Here is a 16,501-nt window from a genome sequence, read left to right as displayed (position 1 = left end):
AGCGGGCCGACTTGTCCGTGGACGAGGGCATCGGTCAGGTGTAGCGCCGACTTGTCCGTGGACGAGGCATAGGCTTCCGGTGGTCCAGGCCACTTGCCGTGGACGAGGGCATCGGCTCAGGTGAGCGGCCGACTTGTCCGCGGACGAGGGCATCGGCTCAGGCGAGCGTCCGGCGATGCAGACAAGCCGAGCTGGGCCACAGAGCAAGGACCAACAGTTGCCTCACTGGTTGAGCGCTGGGCTTCGTTTCCAGGCGACTGCGCAGGCATTGGCGGTCCATGCAGATTCAGGTGCGCCGCGCTTGTTGATGACCACGGTTCGTGATGTGACTAGTGTCACCATGTCCACGTCATTTGACCTCGCCACGCTGCGGGGCGTGCCTGTCGCCAGTGAGCCGCCCGCCCTCGGGGGAGGTGACGCTAATGGAGCTCGGAGACGGCGTCGAGTGCGACGAGCCGATGGTGCCGGAGGTTGGCTCGGAGGAGCTGCGCACGCTTCGCCGGGAGGCGCTTCTGACGGCCGGCCAGCTGCGGGAGCTGGTGGACCTGCTGCGAGCCAGCCAGGCAGAGCCGGAGCCGGCGCCGGAGCTCACCGAGATAACACCGGCGACATCAGGCTACCAGGTACACAGATCTGCCGTACGTGTTCGGAACCACGCCCACTGCCGCGGTGCTCCCAGTTTGCGGGAGTGTCGCTTCCAGTTCACACAGACACGAGTATATAAGAAAAAGCGCCGCGAGCTTCTTTCGAGGGGTTTCCCTGTGAACAACCCATCCATGACAATGTTCCGGCGGCAGTTTCTGACAAAACTAATGTGACCGAGCCGCTCAGGTGTGCTTGGCGTGACCTCTCGCCACCGGGAGGGGCCGCCTTCGAGCCGCCTACGATGGCCTGTGTCATTGTTCACGGCGCGCCGACGGTTGCCTTCCCCTGCCGTCATCGGCGACGCGGCCTCTGTACGTAGCCGTGGCAGCTGCGAGCGGCGGTGGCGGCGGCGCGGGCCAGGCTGGAGCCTCTGCTGCCGGCGTTGGCCGAGGTTGTGCCCCAGCTGCGCCGGCCGGCCCGGCTGCCGCTGCAGGACGAGCTGCAGGCCGTGCGGCGGCGTCACGACCAGCTGCAGGAGGCAGCACCAGCAGCAGACTCAGACCCTGGAGCAGCTGGAGCAGGAGGTGACCCGGCACAGCCACCAGGTGAGACGACCGGGCTACGGTTCAGGAGCTGGTCAGGCACGGTGACCATGAGAGACGGACAGACTCTGGAACACATGGTCGGACAGGCCCTGGAGCACATGGTCGGACAGGCTCTGGAGCACATGGTCGGACACAGCCACTGGGTGAGATGGGCAGACATGGATCATTCAGCTGATCTGACACAGCCACCATTTGGGGTGGGCAGCCTCAGGAGCAGGAGCCGTCCAACTCAGACACAGCCACCAGTTGAGATCGACAGACTCTGGAGCAGAGGCTGGCTCAGCTGGAGGCAAAATCGTCATCCCGAAACAATCTACGCAGAAGTAACTCTCATACCCCCCCCCCCCCCCTTTAACATGATGATACCCCACGAGGAAAATGCAATTAGCTGTGTCAGGGTCGTTAGTGAAGTCGTGAAAAGCGTCTAGGGAATTAGATGAGGTAACTGGTTGAAATCACAATGCAGCGGAGAAAAGTCACAGTTTCACGCCGACGGTGTTTGCGTCGGAACTCGATGTACCCTATGGCGAGTTCTGAAGGCGTCAAATAATCTAAAGGTTATGATGTACAAACGGTCTGCTTTTCTCATGAAACAAACACAACGTTTGATATCGCTTGCCATGTATGTCATGTATATTTCAGCTGGCTATGAGGGAGAAACAATGCATAGCCTTACAAGAAGAAAGGGACGTATTGTCCACCGAGCTGCAAGAGGCGTACGTGGCGAAAGATGACCTCGTCCGCAAGGTAGGCATTTGTGTGCAATACATGCACGCTTCGGAGACCTCACTCATCCGGCACAACCAACTGTAGACTGAAGCCAGGTTGTACGTCACAGCGAAATATTCTAGCATGGCAGCCGAGGTTCAGACTCCGACTTCGACACGTGCCAAGTGTCTGAGATGAGCACCGCTCAGGTGGGTGTTGGCTTCCACGCTGGTTTACCCTGAGATAGGCCGCTCCAGAGGTTTCCCTCAGTCCGCGACAGGCGTGGGTGTGACCCAGCTGCCAGTCCGGGGGTTTCCGCCTTCCGGCGTGTGGTCAAGGCCCGAGCCGATCAGGGGTGTCCCCTCCCGCTCCCCGACCATAGGACCGACGGGTGCGTCTCAGCTTGGTGTCCGGGTCTCGGCCACACGAGCTCGGCCGGGCTGACCTCGGGGGTCATGCCCGCAGGCGTGGGAGGCGCGGGACCAGGCCGTCCGCAGGAAGAGCGCCGCTGAGCTCGAGCTGGCTAAGGCGCGCATCGACGTGCTACAGACCAACTCGCAGCTTCTCGAGTCAATTCAGCACAAGGTGCGCCTCTCCTGCCAGCTGGACCAGTGGCAGGTGAGAGCTTCGCGACAGGCCGGCGGGTGGCGACACCGGCGGGCTGACCGAGACACGACAGACGCGCTGGCAGGATCGCGTCACCTGCCTGATTTTCAGGGTGTTCATCAGCGATAACATCAAGTCCGACCCTTTTGACTGGATTGATTTCTGGAATCAGGGCCCACGCTAAGCAGTCTTAGTTGCGTGGGCACTGATCCCACCAGCCGATCGAGAAATTCCAAGTCAACGGCAGAATTTTGCGGCGAAAGTTTGACGTGCAGTGAAGATGGGCCAGGTCTACCCTACTCTTTGTCACCTGACCTTTAGCGCGGCTACTGCCACCGCCCACAGGCCATCCCAATAAGCGGCGAACAGCGAGCTCTTAAAGCCACTAGAAGCCACCACGCCATGCGTGGGCGAATTTGAAGATGGATGCTCTAACAAATCTCATTTGACTTTTCAGTCGGACATGCAGGAACTTCTCGACGCAGAGATTCAGAAGAAACTCAGTCGCACCGAACGGAAATCCAGCACCGATCCCAGTACAACGTCCGCACCGCCGCCCAGGGGACGCATATCGATCATGCGTCTCTTCGGTCGATCGTAGCGCCGCGCGGCGACGTTTCACTAAGTTATCGTTGTTTTCTGTTCGGCTAGATGGCCATGCCGCAAGCCGCGTAACCACATTGGCGTGGGCCCAACGACTGGTGGTATCTGTGATATAGTGATGGGAGATCTGATATAATGGACAAGTGAGCTGCACACTTTCAAATATAATCAATGAACTACCCACAGAGCATGTATTGAGAAACGACACTACGACTGCATTTAAAGACAACATAATCAATGTGTGCCATTCCACCATGGCGCCAATACCCTCGGTATTGACACCGCTGAACTTCTATCGTCAATAGCGCCACCATCAAACTAAACTGCACAACCAACAGCAAGGCTCAGGTGTCGTGGTATTGCACTGACCCACCGCGTATGCACGGCGCATGAGCTGAGAACACAGGTGATGCGGTGTGCACGCTATCTGCCCGGACAAGCTCCGACGGCGCTGCTCACAACAGCCCGTCCCGCCCGAGCGGGGCCGGAGCCGTGACCCAGGGTCACGAGGCTAAGAACGGGCAGACAGCCTCCAGGAAGCGGGCCGGCTGCTCCGAGTGAACCCAGTGGCCGGCGTCCGGGATCCAGATGAACCGCGCCGCTGGGAACAGGGCGCGGATCTCGTCCTGCGCCGACGGCCTGCCAACAACGCCGGCGGCAGGTCACGTCGTGCAGGGGCGGGGCAGGTGGCACCACCAGCGGGCCGACAGGTCAGGCCACAGCGGCGGCGCGGGACAGGCCGCCATCAAGGGCCACACAGGTCAGATCCCGCGGGGCGCGGCAGGAGGCGCATATACACCATTGGGCAAGCTGCGAATGCGTTCGGGAAGGGGGATTGCACTTCAGACTGCGTGAAAAAAAACACGGACGACGCATCACCAGGGAATGAGAGTGACTCAATATGTCATACAGGGCACACGGTATAGTACTACATAGTAGTACTAAACCTGCCTTTTCTTGTGAGCCCCATTCAGAACATAGCGACTACTGCAGACGACGTTGCATGCAGGACTAATGTGCAGCATGCAGGATGCACAGACTAATCGCGTGGCTTCACTTGGGGTTGGAGGTGGTCTTGACGTGCCTACTCGCCACGTGCAGTGTTGGTCGGCGCGCTTCGTCTGAGCATATTAGCGCACGAGCGAAACATTGTTTAATTTCTTGGGTAAGGAGCGGCTGTTCCCAACGGTCCGCGAGCCATTCCAGTGCTGCGTTGAGCCCCTGAACGTTGACCCCAGGTTGGTAGCGACCAGCCAGGCCCGGCACCAGCGACTTGGTCACTGGCCCACCGGGCGGCCGATCTGCCATTAGTGATGGCTAGCGAATGGTGATGAGTGTGGGAGATACTTTTACTTTTGGCGATGGAGCGGAAAATGCATTTAACACATTTTTTACTTTAATTTTGATGTTCCTGCGTTGTTTATTCATTTCCAGAACTTTTCTAGTCCAGGTACCTCAGGTCAATTTAGATAGTGAGTTTGTATCCGTCGCATTTCAACGGGGCTTGTGCAACATTTCGCAACAATTTCTTATCATTTTTTAAACCTGTCCTTGGGGGCTGTTATGGTTTGTGAGCACAATGGAAGTGATTCCCGAATGCAACTTCCCTTTTTGGCTACGTCTGTATGGTGTTCTGGACGTACCAATGGGTTATCAATTCGTTGTCCCTTTGCATGCAGGCCCGACAGTTTCTGCCATCCAAAGGCAAAAATGCTTAAGTGCCATGTCAACTAATTGCTCATAGGCCGTTTTGCCTTTGGATGGCAGATCTCTTGATTTATCTTCCTATGCTGCAGCAGCACAGTACAGTAGCAGCGTTTGGCGGCAGCAGCGTCCTGATTTGTTTCAGCAGTAGTCCGCGGCCAGTACCGAAAGGTTGTACGCCATGGAGGCCGTTGTCGCCAACCAAGTCGCACTGGTGACTCAGTTACGAGAACAAGGGCGCAACAATAGGTTCTCGTTCTGAAATTGTGCAGCGTTTTGTCCGTGCATGCCAGATAACATGTGGCGAAAGATTGCCTGGGCTTTGAGGCTGTCGCCCGACAGAGCGCTGGCGGCAGCGAAACTACCCAGACCAACATGTGCGGATAATTTTCTAGGATAAATGCTTTGGCATAATCTGAATCGTTTGCACCTCAGGCACGCCCAAATACGAGAAAGTGGAAGCCAGACAGGATACAGTTGAAATATAGATGTGGGGGGGGGGGGGGGGGGGGGAGGGCACCACTTTATGATTCATGTACAACAACTAGTGGTAATAATGTCGATCCGAGTCAAAAACGTTCAGAAGTGCGTCCGCCATCCAATGCCTCCTGGATTCCTGGATCCGCCCCTGCGGAGTGGCGTGGACTCTCCACACTACAGGCAGAATTATATGTAAACACTTACTCGATGTAGTTTGAGTTTTGGCCGCCGACGAAGAGCGTTGGTCCCTCGTACGTGGCCGTCGGGGGTCGGGGGAAGGCCGCCAGGCGCGGCAGGGACCGCTGCAGAACCGGAAGGTTCACACGCCAGCGCACCACGCCCGCCTCCTCCACCAGGTTCGTCAGCAGGAACTGGCGCAGGTACTTGTCCTGAGGACAAGCCACCGTCAGCCAAAGTCGCGCCAAAAACTGGCGCCGACGTCGACCCCAGAGGATGGCCCTAGGTTCCACCAACACTACCGGCAACAGCGTCGGTTGCACCATGCCGATGTGACGCCTGCTTCACGCGGCTTGACGATAGGCGGCAAAAATATTCCAGCCATAGAGGCATCACGTTCTCTTATTATCTGTGGTCTGTGGTCCGCACCCAAACTGACTCAATACCAATGTGCTCCATAAGCATAAAAACAAACACACCGTGATAAAGGAAACGGAGTGGCAGGGGGAGCCCGGGGGAACTTTGCGCACCTATTCTGCCATAAGTTCATCTCGTTTTGTAACTTGACTCGACGACTGAGTGACCTAAGCAGACTGACGACCTCCAACAACACCGCGTGCCTGTGCCCAGCCTGTGGGTGTGTCCACTGACTGGTATGGCTCGCTCCAGCTGGCCGTCGGCCTCCTTCCTGACGGCCCACTGCGACCGGCCGGACGTCACGCGCACACCGGCCAGCGCATCCAGCAGGCCCGGGATGTCGGAGGCGGCGCGCGGTCGCGTGCAGGGCGCGATGTCCACCACCACCAGGCTGGAGACGAGCCGCGGCTGGGCGACGCGGCGCCGGTCAGGGCGCGTCGGGACCAAGGGCCACGCGGGGAGTGGGAGCATCAGGGTGGGGCTACAGTGGTCTGAGTGGCTTCAGCAGCAGGGCTCATGCATGCAACTGAAAGGTAGTGAACACACTTGATTATAAAATCCCTGACAGAGTCCAAATTGGGATTGTGAAGCAAAAGGACAAACTATGGAAAGTAATTGCTCAACAAAACATGGCACAGATCTGTTACACAAAGGAGCATGCCTGGGGTACTTACATTGTTTAAAGCCACCATCATCATTGTTTTTCCTCCCATGCTGTGTCCCATCAGGGTGACTTTACTTTGTTTGAGGTCAGCTATCAACTTGATGACATCCTGGGCCATGACATCATAGTCCATCTGCTCAGAGTGAGGACTGTCCCCGTGATTTCTTGCATCAATGTTGATCACCTGTACAACACCAACATGTCATTTAATGCCCATCCAAACTGTTCCAAATCAATGCAGATGTGTGACATAGACCTGATGCAAAAGCATGAAACAAGTCAGAACCCATTTACATGTGCCCATCAAGTGAGACAGTAACAGGAGTCCCTCATCTTACAGCCTACAGTCAAGTTGGAGTAACAAACCACATACAATAGAAAGTAAGGTCAAGTGGAAAGCTTGAGAAATACAAAGAAAAAACATAACATCTAGTTTAAGATCTCCATGTTGTCTAGTAAATATCCACATTAAGCTCACCTTATGCTTGTAAAAAGGTGCTACTTCAGCTTTTGGATAAGTAATGACCTAATGAGTACAGTACAATGTAACAGTGGGATGTCTGTGTGAAATTGGTGACAAGTTGTCATCCTGAGCTGATTCTGGACATTTTAGGGCAAAATTGATGGCACACTTGATTTCTTTTCAAACCAGTGGCAACCACCATGGATGAGATCTGTGCCACGTGGTAAGGCAGTGTTTCACCAACAAGGGGTCAAAAGTTTCATCATAGGCATGGTAAACTGTACATAACACAGCATTGCACATTTAATTCACTGTTATTTGGTGAACAGTCTGGAGCAAAACTACCACACAATTAGGAATATTGGGTGGTGGTGGTCACATATTCACACAACTAGCATAGCTTGGTGAGAAACCTACCATCTGAACACTACTCAAACAGCTCATGCAATGACAATGGTACATAGTTAATGATGACTATCCTTATCACAATTACACTCAAATCATGTCTTCTGAGGCATATACACAGATATTCAAAATGTAAAACAATACACCAAAGCTAATCACATGCCATGATTGCATTCTACACTTGCCATGACAGTGGCAAGTGTAGAACTTTGATTTAAATTTGAACACTTGCATATCTATTGCCTTCTTGCACACCATGCTTCCCATGCATGCCACTCTGCATACCTTCAGGGTTTGAAGTTAGCTGACCTGACATAACACTGCACCATTTTTGGCCTTAAGAACATGCATGACAAAATCAATAATTTCTATGACAAATTGCATTCCTGCTCTTTACTATCTATTTCCTAAGCCCCCAAAACACCATGGAGATGGCAAACACATGCTAGCCTGATGAAACCAAAGACACAGTGCAGAAAGGGATCAGCACAATCAAAACAGATATTAACTTTGCAGGACTGTGTGCATCACATCAAGTTCAACACAATGACATTTACTGTATCAACTGAGTCTTGCAAGAAATGTGAAGCATCACATGTCAGTGGCACTGTACCTTTACATCTGTTACCTTTCTCTTTGTTTTCAGATGGATTGACTTTGACAGTGAGTTCCAGTTGGATTTTGATCCCAATAGACCATGCATAATAAGAATGGGTGGGTGGTCCATGTCTGGTGTTGCTGGAGATGTTGAATCATGAGACTGGAATGACAGATCCAGGCTGCCTGAACTGGAACAGAAATGCACTCATCACATGCTGTGAGTTTTAAAAATACATCTATTTTGACATACAGCTGTCACATAAGGTTTTAAAAAATAATGAGCAGCTTTTTATGAAATGGCAAAAATTTACCAAAAACAAGTTGAAAACTAATTCTGTAAACCAACTGTTCATTCTGTGATTAGGACAACCTTACGGTACTCGCAACAAGCCATTGACAAGCTTTTTTGACTCTGGAGGAGAGTCAGCCGAAACTTACTGCTGTGAAGAATAAGGACATCGCTTGAAATACAAGGGCACGCGACGACACAGAGCCCTACTGCCCAGAATATCAACAGAGGCCAACAGCTTTGGAGCCAAGCTTAACAACACCATGGTTGCGCAAAGATAATGCCTGGGGATGGCCGACCAAATTTTAATGTAACGCACATCGATGGCGAACCGCGCGCGCTCCACCCTCTGTCCTCGACGTAAATAAAACCCCAGCATCCGGCCAAGGTCATAGAGGCGTACAGCCCTTCTGCTCTTCTGGCCCATGGCTAGAGGCCAGCCGCCATGAATCGTGTACCATGACCACCCTAGTATCACGCTCTGGGTAACTGGTACAAATTTGATATGCAGCTTTTGATTCAAACCACCATAGGTTCCAGTCATACAATGTTCTTGTACGGACATTGCCCAACAGCAAGTGCTTGGCTGTCAGTTGCTTGTCCTGACCGTGGCTCGTTCCCTTGTCTGCATTACTGCGTCCGTCATCACTGATCATAAGTTTTTGATCATCAATTGACAAACTGTGGCCGTTTGTTTTCGTGCAGCATCGAATCATCAACAGACATCATTCGTGTCTGGGTTGTCGGTCTCAGTAGTTTTAATAGGCTGGTAACTGAGAGCACTTCGCGGCTTGCATTGCTACTGGATTGGAATAGTACGTTTTGCTGCTTCTACGTTCTCTCGACGCCCCCTCACGAAGGTACAGAGTAGCTAGCTGAACCAGACTGATAGATGAACGTGTACGCTCTAATTACCGCCATTTACTAACGGGACGCAGGGTCGCGGAAAGAAAATTATGTTCTGGGAATATACTGAAGCCGTTGAAGCGCCAAGCCCCCCCCCCCCCCCCCCACACACGCATCGACTGCAGGCACCGCTGGCCCACACAGCCCGAAATGGCGTTGTGGTTGGAAGGCTTTGACCCGTTGCATCCAGGCCGGGCCTTCTGTTTGCCGGGTGGAGGTTCAGTCCGACCTTCGCTTTGTTCGGGGGCGCGCGCCGCCGAGGGGGGGGGGGCAGCTAGTCCAGTCCCCAGCCAGTCAGGGGGTGCTGCGTGGGCGGCGACCAGACCGGAGGTCAGTGGGGTAAAGCGTCACCCGTCAAACAGATCCTTAGTACACCCACAGGTCCGTGGCGCGGCGAGCCACACCCAACAAAACCTCGGGCTGTCCGCGGCAAACACAACATTTGGATACATATTGAACATGGGGCCCCAACGTCAGTTGTAGAGCCGTGTCCTCCTGTGCTCTTTCTTGTCTCCGCCTCCACTGGTAGCAAGGCCGATAACGTGGTTTGAATAATTTGGACTCGATTGTCGGCTTGTTCAACCAAGGCATGACATGCCAACTTCAGATTACCTGTTAGGCCCTGCGGGTGTGAGGTCATGGTGCTGAATGCTGAAAGACACTAGCTTGAAGCCAACCCCGACGACCAACACCTTCAAGAGGTTTCAAAACACCCCAAGATCAGGTTTTTTAAATGCGTGGAAACGTCTCATGAAACGTTACAAATTTTGATACAAATTCATTTTGATAGTCATTGGAACGCTGCGGGTGGGTCCGGACAAATGGGCAGTATGAAATATTGACATGAGCATTCAATTAGCAGAAACGGTGTAGTGCACCAAACAAAACTTATCTGCTCATCACTACCACGTCATGCTCAATTCGTCTTAATGCCAGTCTCACAAACGTGACGCGGTGCGATGCACAGCGGACATTGTCATCTCGTGTCTGTAACAGTAAGTGTTCATTTACCCTCTCTATGATAGATGGCGACAGGCCCACGAACTGTGACTCGCTTATTGGGACTGACGGCATCGTAGACCTCGTGCGCATAGGTCCGGTGAGCGTATGTCTCCTGGGCATAGGTCCAGTGAGCGTAACCGATTGGAATCTGGACTGATTGGGATGGAACCGGATTTGCGGAGGCGGAGCCGAGTCGGTCCAAATTTTGGACGATCTCAGCGATCCAAACAACTAGCGACTTGCTTGTGTTATAGCGATTATGGCGAAGGTTTCCGATCGATTACTTAATCAGCAAAAGCACTCCGCGCCGCAGCAAGACAATTTTCACCCTGGCCTCTATGGAAGCGGCACTGCTGGACGCCATCGCGTATGGCACCAGCAACACCGATAGATAAAAGGTGACGTCACGGGTCACATCTCCACTTCTAATGCGTTGGACAGCGTCGAGCATAGCCATATGCTGGAGAGGCCGCGCTCAGAGGTGCAGTTCTGTACAATCAGTTGGAGGGAGGGGGTTAGCAATGCTGCATGATGTAACCTACTCCTAAAATGCACGAACAAATGAATTTGTCCCCGGATTTGGCCCACCTTCTCCACAAAGATGAGGGTTTGGAGTCCGAGTTGTGGGCTCCCTCAGCTGGGCGATTAGCGCTACCTACCAACTTCCATGACTCGAATATGTTATCTGCAATGCTCAGGATTGCCTTACCGGTTACATGACTTCTACAAACCCCTTGCTGGCTCAAGATATCAGACCATGCGATGTAAAACTTGGGACGATGGGAAAAAGCGAGATTGGTTTGAAGATCTCTTATGTGGTCAGATTTAAGAATCGGTAACACAATCGGTATCGCCCATTTCCATGGAACCATCATAGAGGAAAGCTGCTGTTGATAATGTGCTGGCATTAGGGGGATAGACAGAGCTTGACAATATAAAACGTCATGCCATCGCGACCAAAAGCACAGCCAATGTTTGTCGCATACAGCATCAAAGCGCATCTTACTTTATGTTTAGTGACATGCTGTAGGCAGAGAGCCGTCGCACACTGGTCTGATGCAGCAGTCGCGTGTAACCACCGGAGTTGCAGTCAATACATTGAGTCCTTCCCCCTGATGGCAGCGACAGATTCGTTGGACTAGCTTTTCAGCTCATCTGGAAGTCTTGATAGCGAAGGTCCCTTGCTACCAACACTGTTCCGGATAACGCGGTGCTCGCTTCCAAGCCTCGCCTCTCTCTGTGTCATTAGATGTCTTCGCGGCAGTCCCGTCGGCTGGCTGCACACTCCCAACTATTCAGTTGCCTGCACACCGACTGGGAGTGACGAAGTGCACAGCCTTGTGCTATGAATTGCTTAATGCCGCCCGAAACAGCGTGCTGGATCTTGTACGGAGTGTTGGCGATAACCACGTCAAGCGATGATTCATATCTAATGAGGAACTGGGACGTTGGTGCTAACAAAATCTGGTTAAGCCAAGAGAACGTCTCAGCATCTGACTGCGTCAACCCACGCGATGCCTGGCTGTGTTCGCGCAGAAGGTTACAGACGAGATCACTCACGATTAGCGCCGACCACGCACACCGTGCACTGTACAAGACAGATTCTAGCCTGACGAAGGCTTCACCCAGAGCTTCTCACCAACGTTGGCGTGCGCGTTGCCCGGTAAATCACTATTGTTATGACAGACTCATGAAAGTTAGTCTATTGATGTTTGAGCCGTTGAGATCGTCCTTATGTAAATTACCAAGGCGATGTCGAAATCAGAAGCCGAGGATGATAGTCATAAAAGGTTTATGCGGCTTTTCTTAAGTTACGACAGTGTAGTTTTGGTGCCGTCTGGCCCGGTCGTGGAGCCGTGCCCCTCTCAGGAAGCGATCGTAGAGCCGTGCCCCGGCTAAGAAGCGATGGTAGAGCCGTGCTCCGCCCAGGAAGCGATCATAGAGCCTTGCTCTGCCCAGGAAGCGATCGTAGAGCCGTGCTACTCCCAGGAAGCGACTGTGGAGCCGTGCTCCGGCCAGAAAGCAGTCATGGAGCCGTGTTCCAGCCAGGAAGCGACTGTGGAGCCGTGTTCCAGCCAGGAAGTGATGGCGGAGCCGTGCTCCAGACAGGAAGCGATCGTGGAGCCGTGTTCCAGCCGGGAACCGATCGTAGAGCTGTGTTCCAGCCAGGAAGCGATCGTGGAGCTGTGCTCCAGCCAGGAAGCGATCGCAGAGCCGTGTTCCAATCAGGAAGCGATCGTGGAGCCGTGCTCCGCTCAGGAAGCGATCGTGGAGCTGTGCTCCGCTCAGGAAGCGATCGTGGAGCCGTGCTCTGACCGGGAAACGATCGTGGAGCCGTGCTCCGCCCAGGAAGCGATTGTGGAGCCGTGCTCCGCTCAGGAAACGATTGTGGAGCCGAGCTCCTCCCAGGAAGCGATCGTGGACCCGTGCTCCTTCCAGGAAGCGATCGTGGAACCTTGCTCCATCCAGGAAGCGACCACGGAACCGTCTTGGAAGACAACTTCACGATTAGGTCCGAAAGCTCATAAGCTTTTCAATGTGTTCACACACATAACCTGCAATCCCAGTACATCTGTCATTGTCCCTCTTGTGCATCGGTATCACCGTGGCGACTTTCCGGCACTTGACAATATTGACCTAAACATAGTTCCTAAATATGGCGTGAGCTGCGTTTGGTTCCAAAATATGCTGCTTGTGGCGCTAGGGCCCAAACAACTGGCTTGAGGCGCATCTGACAGTAGTGACGATGCACCGTAATGCTGGTTCGCAATGGCCGGCCACCTTCGGGATCAGCTCGGTGTAGCGACCCATAAGAGTCGACGTTGTTCGGCATAACATCCCACGTTGTGCACGGTGAAAGGCAAGGATAACCGTGATGGAGCCTCGTCTCAGAGGGCGCGCAATCGTTGCCTCAGTGCATCCGTTACCTCAGCTCGGTTGGAGGGCGTGCAATGGGAGCAACCGCTACCTCGGCTCAGTTTGAGTGCGTTGCAATGGGGGCAATCGTTACCTCGGCTCAGTTGGAAGACGTGCAATGGGAGTAACCGTTATCTCAGCTCAGCTAGAGGGTGTGCAATGGGGAAACCGTTAGCTCAGCTCGGAGGGTGTGCAACGGGAGCAATCGTTACCTCGGCTCAGTTCGAGGATGTGCAATGGGAGCAATCGTTACCTCGTCTCAGTTCGAGGGTGTGTAATGGGAGCAATCGCTACCTCGGCTCAGTTCGAGGGTGTGCAATGGGAGTAACCGTTACCTCAACTCAGTTGGAAGACGTGCAATGGGAATAACCGTTACCGTTTGGCTCAATCAGAGCGCGAGCAGTGGGAGAAGCCGTACCTCGGCTCAGTTGGTGGGAATAGCGTCACACACACACAAACAAAGTCGTGGACCGATTTTGGACCCAATTCCCGTGATGTAGAGCGGCACGTGGCCTCTGCTTTGAGTTTTAACATGCGTTAGATTTGCCTGTGAGCAGATCTGAAATGTGTTTCGAGCCATAGTGGTGGACAATATGGATTGTGCTCCACTGCCAAATGGGCGGTCGGACGCTGCGACGCATTGCGGCACGTTAAGCTCTCACCCCAAAATTTTAGCGTGAAACGGATTTTTTTTTTTTGATCGGTTGGTGGGGTTGGGGATCACGCAACAAGTATTGCTTAGCGTGAATTCTGTTTTTCCAGAAATCAATCCCATCAAAATTTTAGGACCGCTCTTTTTTACTCAGTAAGAAGTCCGTGAGCTGACCAAGTTACGACTATCATCAACACTCCGTACTAAACACTTAACATTTTCTAACTCATTAGCGGGCGTGGATATACGCTGAATTTCTCAATGGGGGGGGGGGGCGGAGCAAAAAAAACCCCAGTGAAAACCGTGTTTTATTCTATTTATTTCAATTGTGCCCTATTGTAGCTTATTTATGCGAGCTTCATGACCCTGTCGCCAGCGTTGTGGTAGTGTTCCCTTGTTCAATAAACTAGACGCGGATCAGGGCTCCAGCTTCTAGGCCTCTCGACGCACTGACCGGACCTCCTTATTCATAAACCGACCGGGGCTCAGATGACCGCCCACTCCCCCCGTCCCCCCCCCCCCCCTGGCGCGCGGCCCAGTGCCGGCCGGTCGGCCGCCAGTCGCCAGTGGAGCCGTGGGCGCCGTGCCGCGCGGACGGACGATGGGGGATCGCGCGTGCGTGCTGCCGGAGGGCTCCGGCCGGCCGGGCATCGTGTACCCGGAGAGTGAGGAGGGTCGGGGCCGCACCCCCGGCGCCTCGTGTCAGGCGCTGCGACTGGCCGTGGCCGGGCTCAGTCGGCTCGACGACTTCACTATGGAAAAGATCGGGCGCGGCTTCTTCTCGGAGGTGTACCGGGTGAGTGGCGGACTGCTGCGATCGGCGCCGGGCGAGCCGAGCTCAGCAAGGTACTCTGGGGCCAGAGGACTGTACTTGGTGCAGCAGCTCATGTTTATGCCACTTGGGTGCCGTGCCACCTAAGTCGCATTATGAAAGAGGCCTGACCGAAATGAATGGTTTCTGATAGAGCTAAGCGATCCAGGAGCATGATGTCTTTTTTTCTTCAAAAACTGAAGGGCTCTATACAGCTTAAGTTCCTCGGAAGTTGGTGTAAATGTGTGGTTACCCATGCAGATGATGGAGCTCAAGCACATGAGTTACCAGCTAAGGTAAGCACAACCCACCTACCGGTGACAATCCTCAGTTCAGCCCGGTATATGGGCTGAATGTTACAATGATCTCGGAGAGGCCCGCAGATGCAATCGTCACCATACTGGCCGACAGGAATGGTGGTTTACAAACATGCCGACCTTCCGTGGCGGCTGCTGGCCGCTGTCGTGTCTATCGCCACCTGCCTGTTCAATAGGCACGCGCATCCCTCGCTGTTGTCGATCCCACCCCTCCCCACAGCAGTCACACTTCACTACCCCCTCCCCTCACGCCTCACCCCGACACTGCCCCGGTGTCGGGGTGAAGCGGCACCGGCGGCCACCAGCGGCCTCCCGTGTCGCGGCGCGCCCTGCAGCGGCGGACTGAACGCCCACAAATCGACCGGCTGACTGTTGATGTGTTCCCCCCGCGATTCGTTGGAGCATACAAGAGCCAGCGACCAGCACGCGCTGATGAGTCCCTGGCCAATCACCTACGGCGGCCCGGCGTCTGGTGGGCGCTGCTGCGGTGCAGCCGCCACCCAGCTGGGGCGCTATTTCGGGCCGGGACAACTGCCACCGGGGCCTCAGCGGCCACCGTGGTCGGGCGAGAGCAGCGCCGCGGCGCGTGGCTGCTGGGTCAGGCGTCCGCCTACCCGTCCTGTCGCCACGCCCCCTCAGCACACCCGGTTCGGTGCCACCAGGTGGACGGACATCGTACCGCAGCTGGTCATCCCTGTCCGTCTGCTCCCCTCTCTCAGCGGCGGGCGGAGATGTGCGGACGTCGCTGGCTCGAGCCTCCTGCGACATCGTACCGCAGCTGGTCATCCCTGTCCGTCTGCTCCCCTCTCTCAGCAGCGGGCGGAGATGTGCGGGCGTCGCTGACTCGAGCCTCCTGCGACATCGTACCGCAGCTGGTCATCCCTGTCCGTCTGCTCCCCTCTCTCAGCGGCGGGCGGAGATGTGCGGGCGTCGCTGACTCGAGCCTCCTGCGACATCGTACCGCAGCTGGTCATCCCTGTCCGTCTGCTCCCCTCTCTCAGCGGCGGGCGGAGATGTGCGGGCGTCGCTGGCTCGAGCCTCCTGCGACATCGTACCGCAGCTGGTCATCCCTGTCCGTCTGCTCCCCTCTCTCAGCGGCGGGCGGAGATGTGCGGGCGTCGCTGACTCGAGCCTCCTGCGACATCGTACCGCAGCTGGTCATCCCTGTCCGTCTGCTCCCCTCTCTCAGCGGCGGGCGGAGATGTGCGGGCGTCGCTGACTCGAGCCTCCTGCGACATCGTACCGCAGCTGGTCATCCCTGTCCGTCTGCTCCCCTCTCTCAGCGCCGGCGGTCGGAGGTGTGCGGACGTCGCTGGCCCGAGCCTTCCCGCGCCGGCAGTGCCACAGCGCTGGTCGACTGCTGGTTCCGGACGTGCGGCGGTGGTCACCGGGAGGTGCCGCTCGACACCGCTGCAGCCCGGCCGTCGGCGCAGCGGGCCGGCGCACGACGGCACGGTTCGGCATCGGAGCGGCTGCCTGTTCGGCGTTAGTCCGCTGGTATCTGCGATGTGTGTACGAGCCGGGACGTCCCGGCAGTCCCCGGCCGCTGTCGAGAGTAAGGGTTCGGCGCGGTCGAAGCCGGACTGGATGG

The 16,501-nt window shown here is 55.0% G+C and overlaps 2 protein-coding genes across 6 annotated transcripts; one reads left to right on the top strand and one right to left on the bottom strand.

Moving 5' to 3' along the window:
* Nucleotides 1–390: 390 nt before the first annotated feature.
* On the top strand, nt 391–3,288 carry LOC119096404 (bicaudal D-related protein homolog; the record flags this gene model as incomplete). Its single annotated transcript, XM_037219289.1, has 5 exons — nt 391–623; nt 1,128–1,190; nt 1,833–1,937; nt 2,364–2,516; nt 2,962–3,288. Coding segments are annotated over 5 exons (698 nt in total), but the record flags the coding sequence as incomplete, so codon positions are not given.
* A 95-nt stretch (nt 3,289–3,383) lies between these two features.
* On the bottom strand, nt 3,384–8,652 carry LOC119096412 (protein ABHD11). 5 transcript variants are annotated; one of them, XM_037219322.1, is made up of 6 exons: nt 8,626–8,652; nt 8,031–8,205; nt 6,560–6,733; nt 6,120–6,293; nt 5,496–5,680; nt 3,384–3,746 (listed from the first exon to the last, which is right to left on the bottom strand). In XM_037219322.1, exons 2-6 carry the CDS (start codon nt 8,142–8,144, stop codon nt 3,611–3,613), a joined length of 783 nt encoding a protein of 260 aa, XP_037075217.1. In that variant the 5' UTR covers nt 8,145–8,205; nt 8,626–8,652; the 3' UTR covers nt 3,384–3,610. The 5 variants fall into 5 exon arrangements, with proteins under 5 accessions (XP_037075217.1, XP_037075198.1, XP_037075207.1 ...); XM_037219303.1 differs by lacking the exon at nt 8,626–8,652 and adding an exon at nt 8,456–8,608; XM_037219312.1 differs by lacking the exon at nt 8,626–8,652 and adding an exon at nt 8,456–8,608 and having other exon boundaries at nt 8,046–8,205.
* Between the last annotated feature and the right edge of the window lie 7,849 nt (nt 8,653–16,501).

The sequence above is a fragment of the Pollicipes pollicipes genome, unplaced genomic scaffold (assembly GCF_011947565.3).
Source record: "Pollicipes pollicipes isolate AB1234 unplaced genomic scaffold, Ppol_2.1 Scaffold_2046;HRSCAF=2398_pilon_pilon_pilon, whole genome shotgun sequence".
Taxonomy (NCBI): Eukaryota; Metazoa; Arthropoda; class Thecostraca; order Pollicipedomorpha; family Pollicipedidae; genus Pollicipes; species Pollicipes pollicipes.
This window is presented reverse-complemented; position numbering and strand designations above follow the sequence as displayed.

Bases quoted from the DNA above. Each gene is read 5' to 3' on its own strand.
- LOC119096412 (XM_037219303.1), bottom strand. From the start codon at position 8,571: ATGGTGTTGTTAAGCTTGGCTCCAAAGCTGTTGGCCTCTGTTGATATT. The intron at 8,206-8,455 runs GTAAGTTTCGGC...TTTCTGTTCCAG, and splicing joins TGTCCTTATTCTTCACAGCA to TTCAGGCAGCCTGGATCTGT. The intron at 3,747-5,495 runs GTAAGTGTTTAC...CGTTGTTGGCAG, and splicing joins CAAAACTCAAACTACATCGA to GCCGTCGGCGCAGGACGAGA.